We start from the raw sequence: 14,421 nt of genomic DNA on the forward strand, positions 1-14,421 counted from the left end.
AGGTGAAGGCTACGGGAGGTGAAGGCTACGGGAGGTGAAGGCTACGGGAGGTGAAGGCTACGGGAGGTGAAGGCTACAGTAGTGTGGGTGAAAGTGATTTCACTGGGGGAACTGAAGGAACTGAATCTTTTGCGTTTCTAACAGAAAGTAGTTTATGTAACAAAACACCCCCCCCCCCAGGAACCGGGATTCGTCGAACCAGGTGATGTTGATCCACTCCTCATGTCCAGTGTTTGTGATCATGCCGTTGCTGCAGATTGTAAGGTGGTTCATTCAAGCTGCCAACAGCTCTTTACAACTCATCCTAAACAGCCCTTTACAACTCATCCTAAACAGCCCTTTACAACTCATCCTAAACAGGCCTTTGCAGCTCATCCTAAACAGCCCTTTGCAGCTCATCCTAAACAGCCCTTTACAACTCATCCTAAACAGCCCTTTACAACTCATCCTAAACAGCCCTTTACAACTCATCCTAAACAGCCCTTTACAACTCATCCTAAACAGCCCTTTGCAACTCATCCTAAACAGCCCTTTACAACTCATCCTAAACAGCCCTTTACTAGGTTAGGACATGTTCAGAGACGCTGTGGCGTTCAAACGTTGACCAATTGGCATCAAGGTTCCTACAGTAACGTGAGCCAGGAAAACATTCCCCACACCAGTACACCACCAGCTTTGTACCGTTGACACCAGGCAGGACCGGTCCATGGAATCATGCCTCTTTCACCAAATCTTGACTCAGGATTGGTCAGACCAGACAATGTTTTACCACTCCTCAACTGTCTAGTGATGGTGATGGTGATGGCCACTGGAGCCTCCTCTTCTTGTTTTTATCTGATAGGAACCCAGTGATGGTGATGGTGATGGCCACTGGAGCCTCTTCTTCTTGTTTTTATCTGATAGGAACCCAGTGATGGTGATGGTCACTGGAGCCTCTTCTTCTTGTTTTTATCTGATAGGAACCCAGTGATGGTGATGGCCACTGGAGCCTCCTCTTCTTGTTTTTATCTGATAGGAACCCAGTGATGGTGATGGTGATGGCCACTGGAGCCTCTTCTTCTTGTTTTTATCTAATATATAATATATAATAATATATGCCATTTAGCAGACGCTTTTATCCAAAGCGGGTGGTCCCGGGGATCGAACCCACTACCCTGGCGTTACAAGCGCCATGCTCTACCAACTGAGCTACAGAAGGACCACTATCTGATAGGAACCCAGTGATGGTGATGGTGATGGTCACTGGAGCCTCTTCTTCTTGTTTTTATTTGATAGGAACACAGTGATGGTGATGGTCACTGGAGCCTCTTCTTCTTGTTTTTATCTGATAGGAACCCGGTGTGGTCGTCTGATGCAACAGCCCATCCGTGACCAGGACCGACAAGTTGTGTGTTCTGAGATGCCATTCTGCACACCACTGTTGTACTGTGTCGGTATTTGTGGCCCACCAGTTATCTTGCACGATTCTTTCCATTCTCCTTCGACCTCTCTCATCAAGGAGTTGTTTTCTACCCACAGGACTGCCGCTGAATCATGTTTGTTGTTTGTCCCACCGGTCTCTGTAAACCCTAGACACTGTCGTGCGTGAAAAGCCCAGGAGGCCGGCTGTTTCTGAGATACTGGATCTGACGACGATACCACGCTTAAAGTCGCTAAAGTCACTCGTTGTGTCCATTCTAACGTTCAATCAAACAGTAACTGAATGTCTTGATGCCTGTCTGCCTGCTTTATATAGGAAGCCACGACCACGTGACTCACTGTCTGTAGGAGCGAACCATTTTGGTGACAGGGTGGTGTACCTAATATACTGGCCGGGGAGGGTATATGAGAGTGTTAGACGTGTGTCCAGTATGTGAGTGTTGTGTGTTGGCTCACATCCATCAGCAGAGGCAGGCGGGTGACTCTCTGCATTGGAAGGATTAGGAAGGAGATCATTGGGAGGTTCCTGCAGTCTGGGTGGCCTTCAATACGAGTCAACACCTCCTTAAACACTGAACTCTTACTACTGCTGGGACAGAGAGAGAGAGGGTAGTCATCAGTCACAGTTCAAACGTGTGTGTGTGTGTGTGTGTGTGTGTGTGTGTGTGTGTGTGTGTGTGTGTGTGTGTGTGTGTGTGTGTGTGTGTGTGTGTGTGTGTGTGTGTGTGTGTGTGTGTGTGTGTGTGTGTGTGTGTGTGTGTGTGTGTGTGTGTGTGTGTGGTACTCACACTAGCCTCTGTAGGGTCCTCTGCTGGTAAACCTCATTGGAGCAGTAGGTGATGTAGGGGTCAAAGTTGGACTGGGCGTGTCTGAACACGATGTCACTGATGTCATCTATAACAACGTTCTGCTGGTGCAGGTCCTCTAGCTCTTTAAAGAACCTAGCGAGAGATGGAGACAGAGAGACCGAGAGACACAGAGACAGAGAGACACAGAGACAGAGAGACACAGAGACAGAGAGACACAGAGACACAGAGACACAGAGACAGACACAGACAGAGACACACAGACAGAGAGACAGAGAGACACAGACAGAGAGACACAGAGACAGAGACACAGAGAGAGACAGAGAGACACAGAGACAAGACAGACAAGACAGACAGAGACACAGAGACAGACAGAGAGACACAGAGACAGAGAGACAGAGACAGAGACACAGAGAGACACACAGACAGAGAGACAGAGAGACACAGAGACAGAGACACAGAGAGAGACAGAGAGACACAGAGACAAGAAAGACAGAGAGACACAGAGACAAGACAGACAAGACAGACAGAGACACAGAGACAGACAGAGAGACACAGAGACAGAGAGACAGAGACAGAGACACAGAGAGACACAGAGACAAGACAGACAGAGAGACAGAGAGACAGAGAGACAAGACAGACAGAGAGACACAGAGACAGAGAGACAGAGAGACAAGACAGACAGAGAGACAGAGGCACAGACAGAGAGGCAGAGAAAAAGTGATGGATAAGTAAGTTTTGATCATCGGAGGTCTGCACATGATTTAGAACTCAGTGGGAAAACAACAAACACACTCTAGAGCATTTAACATCCGATTAGTTCTCCTTCCACACGTCTCAGGAAGGACTAGCATGTCAGAGATGCCATAACAATGGACTGAATCAGCACGATCTGCCTATTTAAGTCATCTTACCCACACGCGCACAAACACACGCGCACACACACACAAACACAGGAAGTGCATCTGACACCTCTGTCCCGGCTTCGCCATGACATCACTGGAGAGAACCCTCCTGGACCCCCTAAAATAGCCTGGGGGGAACCATCAGCAGGTAACACACAGGGCTTCCTCTTCCTGTCGGCATAGGGCAGACGGCCGCTTTAACGACAAAATCTGGTCCCCACCGTGACATACAGGAAACTGTCACACAACCACAGGAAGTTGACCTTAATCAGTTGGGGCTGGTTTCAAATCATCTGCAGAGCCACCTCATAGTGACCTTCCCCATTTCACAAGAGATGGGCATTTATTTTGCCAAGGCAGCAGCTACTCTTCCTGGGGTCAAATAAAGGCAGTTTATACCTATTTAAAAACATGACAAAACACACGGTGTGTCCTCAGGCCCCCACTCCACTACCACATATCTACAGTACAAAATCCATGTGTGCATGTGTGTATAGTGTGTATGTTATCGTGTGTGTGTGTTTGTGTATGCATGTGTCTATGTCAGTCTCTTCACAGACCCTGCTGTTCCATAAGGTGCATATGTATCTGTTATTTAAATCTGATTCTACTGCTTGCATCAGTTACTTGTTGTGGAATAGAGTTCCATGTGGTCATGGCTCTATGTTGTACTGTGCGCCTCCCATAGTCTGTTCTGGAGTTGGAGACTGTGAAGAGATGTCTTGTGGGATATGCATGGGTGTCCGAGCTGTGTGCCAGTAGTTTAGACAGACAGCTCAGTGCATTCAACATGTCAATGTAAATAAAAGTAGTGATGAAGTCAATTCCTCCTCCACTTTGAGAAATTGACGTGCATATTATTAATATTAGCTCTCTGTGTACATCTAAGGGCCAGCCGTGCTGTCCTCATTTAAGCCAAGTCCCTTTTTGTGACACCTGATCACACGACTGAACGGTTGTCCAAACTAGGGCCTGTAGGACCTGCCTTGTTGATAGTGCTGGTACTATCAACATCCTTCTCCCCATCTTAGCTACTATTGTATCAATGTTTTGACCATGATAGTTTACAATCCAGGGTAACTCCAAGCAGTTTAGTCTCCTCCACGAGCTCAATTTCCACATTATTTATTACAATATTTAGTTGAAGTTTAGGGTTTAGTGAATGATTTGTTCCAAATACAATGCTTTTAGTTTTTGAAATATTTAAGAATTAACTTATTCCTTTCCACCCACTCTGAAACTAACTGCAACTCTTAAGTGTTGCAGTCATTTCAGTCGTTGTAGTAGCTGACATGTATAGTGTTGAGTCATCCGCATACATAGACACACTGGCCTTATATAATTAGTAAAGATAGAAAAATGTAAGGGGCCTAAACAGCTGCCCTGGGGAATTCCTGATTCTACCTGGATTATGTTGGAGAGGCTTCCATTAAAGAACACCCTCAGTGTTCTGTTAGACAGGTAACTCTTTATCCACAATATAGCAGGGGGTGTAAAGCCATAGCACATATGTTTCTCCAGAATCAGACTATGATCTCTCAGCCAATCATCAGTCCTTTGTAAAAGTGCTGTGCTTGTTTAATGTCCTTCTCTAAAAGTGCGCTGAAAGTTTGTTGTCAATTTGTTTACTGTAAAATAGCATTGTATCTGTATCTGGTTTCCAAAAGTTTACTAAGGGTTGGTAAGATGCTGATTGGTCAACTATTTGAGCCAGTAAAGGGGGCTTTACTATTCTTGGGTAGCAGAATGACTTAAGCTTCCCTCCAGGGCTGAGGGCAAACACTTTCTAGTAGGCTTAAATGGAAAATATGGCAAACGTTCACTATTATCCTCAGTCATTTTCCATCCAAGTTGTCAGACCACGGTGGCTTGTCATTGTTGATAGACATCAATACGTGTGTTCACCTCTTCCACACTCACTTTTCAGAAACAGTCAGAATATGAATGTCATCTTTTACTAGCAAGTTATTGACTTCATGAAACTTGTTTCTTAAACTACATATGTTAAAGTGGGCTATTTTGAGGACTTTTCTTCTGGGATGCTTACTTTGTTTTATTGCTTTACTGGGAAGCTTAGGAGAAGTATATATTCTCATGTTATTTATGTTAGTGGAGGGTGAGCTGCTCACAGTGGACTTCCTACTAGGGCACACCGCCTCAGTGCTAAAAGTATAACTCTGGTTCATAGAGACATGATTACTGCATACAATAGCTGTAGGAACAGCAGAGGCCTTCAGGGCAGTAAGAGGGACAGACATTAGATGACTTACATTGTGTCTACAAACACCCCGGGGGTAATGTACATTTGATGAAGCATTGTGACGACTCAGTGACAGAATGATAGGGATTAACTGAGCTGGACTTGGGTCATTGATAACTCATTGTCTCAACGCAGCCTTATAACGCTGTGAAAGGATCCAGGAACCCACATTTTTGGGTGGAGCCCATCCTCCTTATTAAAACGTGTTTTGTTTCCAAAAGGTATTGAAATTGTCAACATAAGTTATACCCATTGAGCTGCAATAATCACATCGCCAGTTGTGAAGTGAAAGAATCCTTCTAAAGACTTCAATGCCGTGATTCAGAGAAGGTCACAGGGCCAGATATGATGGGTATTTTACTAGTGTCTAGCAGAGAGTCAATCAGCTCTTCAAAATCCAGTTAGTTTCCCCTGTTCAGAGCTGCCCTTCTTCATGCCATTAAAACCACATGGACTATGATAGAATTGATTTCCATGTCCTGACGTAGTACATTACAGAGCAGCATAGTCATGTCATTTACTTCAGCTCCGGGATAAGACATTGTTTTTGTACCAGGAACGGTCACATTTCTCATGGAGCTGTCCAAAAATCACAGCTGACGACAAGGACGACGTAATCCACCCACTAACACGCTTCACAGGATTTGGAGAACCCTTTATGGACAGGCGAGAGGCAGGAGAACATGTGCCTGTGGCTCCCGGTGCCTGGGGCAGGCCTCTAACAGATGGAGAAGCCTTTATGGACAGGCGGGAGGCAGGATGACTTTTGCTCGTGGCTCCCGGTGCCTGGGGCAGGCCTCTAACAGATGGAGAAGCCTTTATGGACAGGCGAGAGGCAGGATACCTTGTGTTCGTGGCTCCCGGTGCTTGGGGCAGGCCTCTAACAGATGGAGAAGCCTTTATAGACAGGCGAGAGGCAGGATAACTTGTGCTCGTGGCTCCCGGTGCCTGGGGCAGGCCTCTAACAGATGGAGAAGCCCTGCTCGATCCAGAACAGAAGGTTGCCGACGTCAACTTTGAAATCGTAGTAGAAGGCACTGCGGCCGCAGACACAGGCATCCCCAGAGACGAAGCTGCAGGAAGATCAGGCTCCAGGACGTCAACCTATTTCTTGTAGACTGCTTTGCTGGATGCCTCGGTCTTCAGCTTCCACAACTCGTGACATGCCACCAGCGTTGCTTGCCTTGCTCCTCTTGCTGTGCTCCTTCGACTCCGCTATCAGATGGGGGAGCTCCGTGCAACACCGGACAGTCGGATAACGATAAACGACAAGGCGGAGATGCATCCAACAAGCGTGAACGCCGTCCAGCCACCGGTGTAGAAAAGGTAAACATGCCACTCTGAGTTTTCCCCAGTTTCTTACGTAGGCTGGCGACCTGCGTGATCATGGAAGCCCACTCTCTCTTTGGGCCTTCGGGTTACCAGGTGCTGGCGACCTGCGTGATCAAGGAAGCCCACTCTCTCTTTGGGCCTTTGGGTTACCAGGTGCTGGCGACCTGCGTGATCAAGGAAGCCCACTCTCTCTTTGGGCCTTTGGGTTACCAGGTGCTGGCGACCTGCGTGATCAAGGAAGACACTTCAAGCCGCTATAATCCTCAGCAAGTAAACAATCGCCGCATTGGAACTCTGAGTCGTCCGGTTTGTCCAGAAATAAAGTGTAGTCGATACAGCTCCTACAGCCATGGGACCAGGTAGTAGATACAGCCCCTACAGCCATGGGACCAGGTAGGAGATAGAGCCCCTACAGCCATGGGACCAGGTAGGAGATACAGCCCCTACAGCCATGGGACCAGGTAGGAGATACAGCCCCTACAGCCATGGGACCAGGTAGGAGATACAGCCCCTACAGCCATGGGACCAGGTAGGAGATACAGCCATGGGACCAGGTAGGAGATACAGCCCCTACAGCCATGGGACCAGGTAAGAGATAGAGCCCCTACAGCCATGGGACCAGGTAGGAGATAGAGCCCCTACAGCCATGGGACCAGGTAGGAGATAGAGGCCCTACAGCCATGGGACCAGGTAGGAGATAGAGCCCTTACAGCCATGGGACCAGGTAGGAGATACAGCCCCTACAGCCATGGGACCAGGTAGGAGATACAGCCCCTACAGCCATGGGACCAGGTAGGAGATAGAGCCCCTACAACCATGGGACCAGGTAGGAGATAGAGCCCCTACAGCCATGGGACCAGGTAGGAGATACAGCCCCTACAGCCATGGGATCAGGTAGGAGATACAGCCCCTACAGCCATGGGACCAGGTAGGAGATAGAGCCCCTACAGCCATGGGACCAGGTAATAGATACAGCCCCTACAGCCATGGGACCAGTAATGTACTTCTCCAGACAGAGAGGGCTCCATTACAAAAGTCATCTGGTAACAACTTTGTCAGCTTGATGGCAAGCAGCTTCGTGACACATGTCTGTGGGGTGAAGTTGCACGTGGCTGTGGGGTGAGGTTGCACGTGGCTGTGGGGTGAGGTTGCACGTGGCTGTGGGGTGAGGTTGCACGTGGCTGTGGGGTGAGGTTGCACGTGGCTGTGGGGTGAGGTTGCACGTGGCTGTGGGGTGAGGTTGCACGTGTCCGTGGGGTGAATGTGCACGTGTCCGTGGGGTGAGGTTGCACGTGGCTGTGGGGTGAGGTTGCACGTGGCTGTGGGGTGAGGTTGCACGTGGCTGTGGGATGAAGGTGCACGTGGCTGTGGGGTGAGGTTGCACGTGGCTGTGGGGTGAGGTTGCACGTGGCTGTGGGGTGAGGTTGCACATGGCTGTGGGGTGAGGTTGCACGTGGCTGTGGGGTGAAGTTGCACGTGGCTGTGGGGTGAAGTTGCACGTGGCTGTGGGGTGAAGTTGCACGTGGCTGTGGGGTGAGGTTGCACGTGGCTGTGGGGTGAGGTTGCACGTGGCTGTGGGGTGAGGTTGTTGCACGTGGCTGTGGGGTGAGGTTGCACGTGGCTGTGGGGTGAAGTTGCACGTGGCTGTGGGGTGAGGTTGCACGTGGCTGTGGGGTGAGGTTGCACGTGGCTGTGGGGTGAGATTGCACGTGGCTGTGGGGTGAGGTTGCACGTGGCTGTGGGGTGAGGTTGCACGTGGCTGTGGGGTGAGGTTGCACGTGGCTGAGGGGTGAGGTTGCACGTGGCTGTGGGGTGAGGTTGCACGTGGCTGTGGGGTGAGGTTGCACGTGGCTGTGGGGTGAGGTTGCACGTGGCTGTGGGGTGAGGTTGCACGTGGCTGTGGGGTGAGGTTGCACGTGGCTGTGGGGTGAGGTTGCACGTGGCTGTGGGGTGAGGTTGCACGTGGCTGTGGGGTGAGTTTGCACGTGGCTGTGGGGTGAGGTTGCACGTGGCTGTGGGGTGAAGTTGCACGTGGCTGTGGGGTGAAGTTGCACGTGGCTGAGGGGTGAAGTTGCACGTGGCTGTGGGATGAAGGTGCACGTGGCTGTGGGGTGAATGTGCACGTGGCTGTGGGGTGAGGTTGCACGTGGCTGTGGGGTGAGGTTGCACGTGGCTGTGGGGTGAGGTTGCACGTGGCTGTGGGGTGAGGTTGCACGTGGCTGTGGGGTGAGGTTGCACGTGGCTGTGGGGTGAGTTTGCACGTGGCTGTGGGGTGAGGTTGCACGTGGCTGTGGGGTGAGGTTGCACGTGGCTGTGGGGTGAGGTTGCACGTGGCTGTGGGGTGAGGTTGCACGTGGCTGTGGGGTGAGGTTGCACGTGGCTGTGGGGTGAGGTTGCACGTGGCTGTGGGGTGAGGTTGCACGTGGCTGTGGGGTGAAGTTGCACGTGGCTGTGGGGTGAAGTTGCACGTGGCTGTGGGATGAAGGTGCACGTGGCTGTGGGGTGAATGTGCACGTGGCTGTGGGGTGAGGTTGCACGTGGCTGTGGGGTGAAGTTGCACGTGGCTGTGGGGTGAGGTTGCACGTGGCTGTGGGGTGAGGTTGCACGTGGCTGTGGGGTGAGGTTGCACGTGGCTGTGGGGTGAGGTTGCACGTGGCTGTGGGGTGAGGTTGCACGTGGCTGTGGGGTGAGGTTGCACGTGGCTGTGGGGTGAGGTTGCACGTGGCTGTGGGGTGAGGTTGCACGTGGCTGAGGGGTGAGGTTGCACGTGGCTGTGGGGTGAGGTTGCACGTGGCTGTGGGGTGAGGTTGCACGTGGCTGTGGGGTGAGGTTGCACGTGGCTGTGGGGTGAGGTTGCACGTGGCTGTGGGGTGAGGTTGCACGTGGCTGTGGGGTGAGGTTGCACGTGGCTGTGGGGTGAGGTTGCACGTGGCTGTGGGGTGAGGTTGCACGTGGCTGTGGGGTGAGGTTGCACGTGGCTGTGGGGTGAGGTTGCACGTGGCTGTGGGGTGAGGTTGCACGTGGCTGTGGGGTGAGGTTGCACGTGGCTGAGGTTTCCATAGGAACGAGGTGGGGAGGACTATGAAGCAGTACAGGCCTGAACAGAGAGAGGTTAGCATGAATAACAGACTGACACACAGCTGCCAGTATGAGTTAACCCAGGGGACCATGAACACACTGTTACAGAGGAACAGAGGGCTGTGTGTGGTTACGAGAGAGGGGGGTCATGTAGAGACAGGGGGCGGGGTCACGTAGAGAGCAGTGGGAGTCATGTAGAGAGAGAGTGGGGAGAGGCATGTAGAGAGAGAGTGGGGAGAGTCATGTAGAGAGAGAGTGGGGGAGAGTCATGTAGAGAGAGAGTGGGGAGAGTCATGTAGAGAGAGAGTGGGGAGAGTCATGTAGAGAGAGAGAGTGGGGAGAGTCATGTAGAGAGAGAGTGGGGGAGAGTCATGTAGAGAGAGAGTGGGGAGAGTCATGTAGAGAGAGAGTGGGGAGAGTCATGTAGAGAGAGAGTGGGGGGAGAGTCATGTAGAGAGAGAGTGGGGAGTCATGTAGAGAGAGAGTGTGGAGAGTCATGTAGAGAGAGAGTGGGGAGAGTCATGTAGAGAGAGAGTGGGGAGAGTCATGTAGAGAGAGAGTGGGGAGAGTCATGTAGAGAGAGAGTGGGGAGAGTCATGTAGAGAGAGAGTGGGGAGAGTCATGTAGAGAGAGAGTGGGGAGAGTCATGTAGAGAGAGAGTGGGGAGAGGCATGTAGAGAGAGAGTGGGGAGAGTCATGTAGAGAGAGAGTGGGGGAGTCATGGGGAGAGTCATGTAGAGAGAGAGTGGGGAGAGTCATGGGGGAGTCATGTAGAGAGAGAGTGGGGAGAGTCATGTAGAGAGAGAGTGGGGAGAGTCATGTAGAGAGAGAGAGTCATGTAGAGAGAGAGGGGGAGAGTCATGTAGAGAGAGAGTGGGGAGTCATGTAGAGAGAGAGTGGGGAGAGTCATGTAGAGAGAGAGTGGGGAGAGTCATGTAGAGTCAGAGAGTGGGGAGAGTCATGTAGAGAGAGAGTGGGGAGAGTCATGTCATGTAGAGAGAGTGGGGGAGTCATGTAGAGAGAGAGTGGGGAGAGTCATGTAGAGAGAGAGTGGGGGGAGTCATGTAGAGAGAGAGTGGGGGGAGTCATGTAGAGAGAGAGTGGGGAGAGTCATGTAGAGAGAGAGTGGGGAGAGTCATGTAGAGAGAGAGTGGGGAGAGTCATGTAGAGAGAGAGTGGGGAGAGGCATGTAGAGAGAGAGTGGGGGGAGTCATGTAGAGAGAGAGTGGGGGAGTCATGTAGAGAGAGAGTGGGGGGAGTCATGTAGAGAGAGAGTGGGGAGAGTCATGTAGAGAGAGAGTGGGGAGAGTCATGTAGAGAGAGAGCGGGAGGAGCCATGCAGAGAGCGGGAGGAGCCATGCAGAGAGAGTGAGGAGTCATGCAGAGAGCGGGAGGAGTCATGTAGAGAGCGTCCACTGGGAGGTCGGTGGGGGCGGTACATCTTGTAGAAAACACAAACTCACCTCTTTTACAAGAGCATTGCTCTGTGAAGTGCAACAAGTATGAATGAACTGACTCCTGCTGAGTCCTGTATCACTGTAAATACTGCACGACCAATGAATGAACAGGCTCCTGCTGAGTCCTGTATCACTGTAAATACTGCACGGCCAATGAATGAACTGGCTCCTGCTGAGTCCTGTATCACTGTAAATACTGCACGACCAATGAATGAACAGGCTCCTGCTGAGTCCTGTATCACTGTAAATACTGCACGGCCAATGAATGAACTGACTCCTGCTGAGTCCTGTATCACTGTAAATACTGCACGGCCAATGAATGAACTGACTCCTGCTGAGTCCTGTATCACTGTAAATACTGCACGACCAATGAATGAACAGGCTCCTGCTGAGTCCTGTATCACTGTAAATACTGCACGGCCAATGAATGAACTGACTCCTGCTGAGTCCTGTATCACTGTAAATACTGCACGACCAATGAATGAACTGACTCCTGCTGAGTCCTGTATCACTGTAAATACTGCACGGCCAATGAATGAACTGACTCCTGCTGAGTCCTGTATCACTGTAAATACTGCACGGCCAATGAATGAACTGACTCCTGCTGAGTCCTGTATCACTGTAAATACTGCACGGCCAATGAATGAACTGACTCCTGCTGAGTCCTGTATCACTGTAAATACTGCACGGCCAATGAATGAACAGGCTCCTGCTGAGTCCTGTATCACTGTAAATACTGCACGGCCAATGAATGAACTGACTCCTGCTGAGTCCTGTATCACTGTAAATACTGCACGGCCAATGAATGAACTGACTCCTGCTGAGTCCTGTATCACTGTAAATACTGCACGGCCAATGAATGAACTGACTCCTGCTGAGTCCTGTATCACTGTAAATACTGCACGGCCAATGAATGAACAGGCTCCTGCTGAGTCCTGTATCACTGTAAATACTGCACGGCCAATGAATGAACTGACTCCTGCTGAGTCCTGTATCACTGTAAATACTGCACGGCCAATGAATGAACTGACTCCTGCTGAGTCCTGTATCACTGTAAATACTGCACGACCAATGAATGAACAGGCTCCTGCTGAGTCCTGTATCACTGTAAATACTGCACGACCAATGAATGAACAGGCTCCTGCTGAGTCCTGTATCACTGTAAATACTGCACGACCAATGAATGAACTGACTCCTGCTGAGTCCTGTATCACTGTAAATACTGCACGACCAATGAATGAACTGACTCCTGCTGAGTCCTGTATCACTGTAAATACTGCACGACCAATGAATGAACAGGCTCCTGCTGAGTCCTGTATCACTGTAAATACTGCACGGCCAATGAATGAACTGACTCCTGCTGAGTCCTGTATCACTGTAAATACTGCACGACCAATGAATGAACTGACTCCTGCTGAGTCCTGTATCACTGTAAATACTGCACGGCCAATGAATGAACTGACTCCTGCTGAGTCCTGTATCACTGTAAATACTGCACGGCCAATGAATGAACTGACTCCTGCTGAGTCCTGTATCACTGTAAATACTGCACGGCCAATGAATGAACTGACTCCTGCTGAGTCCTGTATCACTGTAAATACTGCACGGCCAATGAATGAACAGGCTCCTGCTGAGTCCTGTATCACTGTAAATACTGCACGGCCAATGAATGAACTGACTCCTGCTGAGTCCTGTATCACTGTAAATACTGCACGGCCAATGAATGAACTGACTCCTGCTGAGTCCTGTATCACTGTAAATACTGCACGGCCAATGAATGAACTGACTCCTGCTGAGTCCTGTATCACTGTAAATACTGCACGGCCAATGAATGAACAGGCTCCTGCTGAGTCCTGTATCACTGTAAATACTGCACGGCCAATGAATGAACTGACTCCTGCTGAGTCCTGTATCACTGTAAATACTGCACGGCCAATGAATGAACTGACTCCTGCTGAGTCCTGTATCACTGTAAATACTGCACGACCAATGAATGAACAGGCTCCTGCTGAGTCCTGTATCACTGTAAATACTGCACGACCAATGAATGAACAGGCTCCTGCTGAGTCCTGTATCACTGTAAATACTGCACGGCCAATGCAGATGTCAGATTGACCAAGCGCCCAGATGCACAATGCACTTCTTCCCACAGAATGAGCTCTTTCTCCTGACAATATGTGCACGTTCACTGTTTCATCACTTCATTGTGTGAATTGTTTTGCTTTTGATTGTTACAGTGTCTATCAATTCCCCATTACACACATCACAAGTAGTACATTTACCAATTAATTCCTATCATTTATAATATACAATGTTTTACTTTGGTTACGATCATTTATCTTAATGCTTTTCATATTAGTATTCCAGTATTTAGTCTTCATTTTTGTCAATTTAGTCATTGCCTTTTGTTTTGAGCAATCCTGTCAATGTTGAGTAAGGATGTGCATGAATATAAGTAGCCCTATTGGCTACCTGGCCTGATTTACACATAGAAGTAGCCCTATTGGCTACCTGGCCTGATTTACACATAGAAGTAGCCCTATTGGCTACCTGGCCTGATTTACACATAGAAGTAGCCCTATTGGCTACCTGGCCTGATTTACACATAGAAGTAGCCCTATTGGCTACCTGGCCTGATTTACACATAGAAGTAGCCCTATTGGCTACCTGGCCTGATTTACACATAGAAGTAGCCCTATTGGCTACCTGGCCTGATTTACACATAGAAGTAGCCCTATTGGCTACCTGGCCTGATTTACACATATAAGTAGTCCTATTGACTACCTGGCCTGTGCACAAATGTAGACATATAAAATGTGGCCATTTGGGGATCTGATAGTATTTCTGATTGGCTTAACTTACCACCAATAATAACCTGTGGAGCTTCTCAAAGTAATATTTTCTTCACCTCAAACAGCGAGCTAACAAAGTCTGTTTTTACATCTATTGAGAATTACTATAGTTGCTCAACATCTTTCCAGCTCTCTACCTTTTGATAACCACTCAGCGTGAAATGGAAAAATGTCATGCTCTGATCCAGTGGAAACGTCATAAAATAGGCCGACCTGATTACATCTTATCAGTGCTCGATAAGTTGGTAGAGCATGGCGCTTGTAACGCCAGGGTAGTGGGTTCGATCCCCGGGACCACACATACGTAGAATG

The 14,421-nt window shown here is 49.8% G+C and overlaps 1 protein-coding gene across 3 annotated transcripts in view; it reads right to left on the reverse strand.

Moving 5' to 3' along the window:
* The window catches only part of LOC124005218 (rho guanine nucleotide exchange factor 26-like), a 103,436-nt gene that overhangs the window by 64,696 nt on the left and 24,319 nt on the right, over nucleotides 1-14,421 (reverse strand). For all 3 annotated transcript variants that reach the window (XM_046314255.1, XM_046314256.1, XM_046314254.1), the window contains exons 7-8: nucleotides 2,208-2,360; nucleotides 1,876-2,005 (exon numbers count right to left, since the gene is read on the reverse strand). In XM_046314255.1, the coding sequence (XP_046170211.1) occupies nucleotides 1,876-2,005; nucleotides 2,208-2,360 (283 nt within the window). The remainder of the gene's footprint in view (nucleotides 1-1,875; nucleotides 2,006-2,207; nucleotides 2,361-14,421) is intronic.

The sequence above is a fragment of the Oncorhynchus gorbuscha genome, linkage group LG19 (assembly GCF_021184085.1).
Source record: "Oncorhynchus gorbuscha isolate QuinsamMale2020 ecotype Even-year linkage group LG19, OgorEven_v1.0, whole genome shotgun sequence".
Classification (NCBI taxonomy): Eukaryota; Metazoa; Chordata; class Actinopteri; order Salmoniformes; family Salmonidae; genus Oncorhynchus; species Oncorhynchus gorbuscha.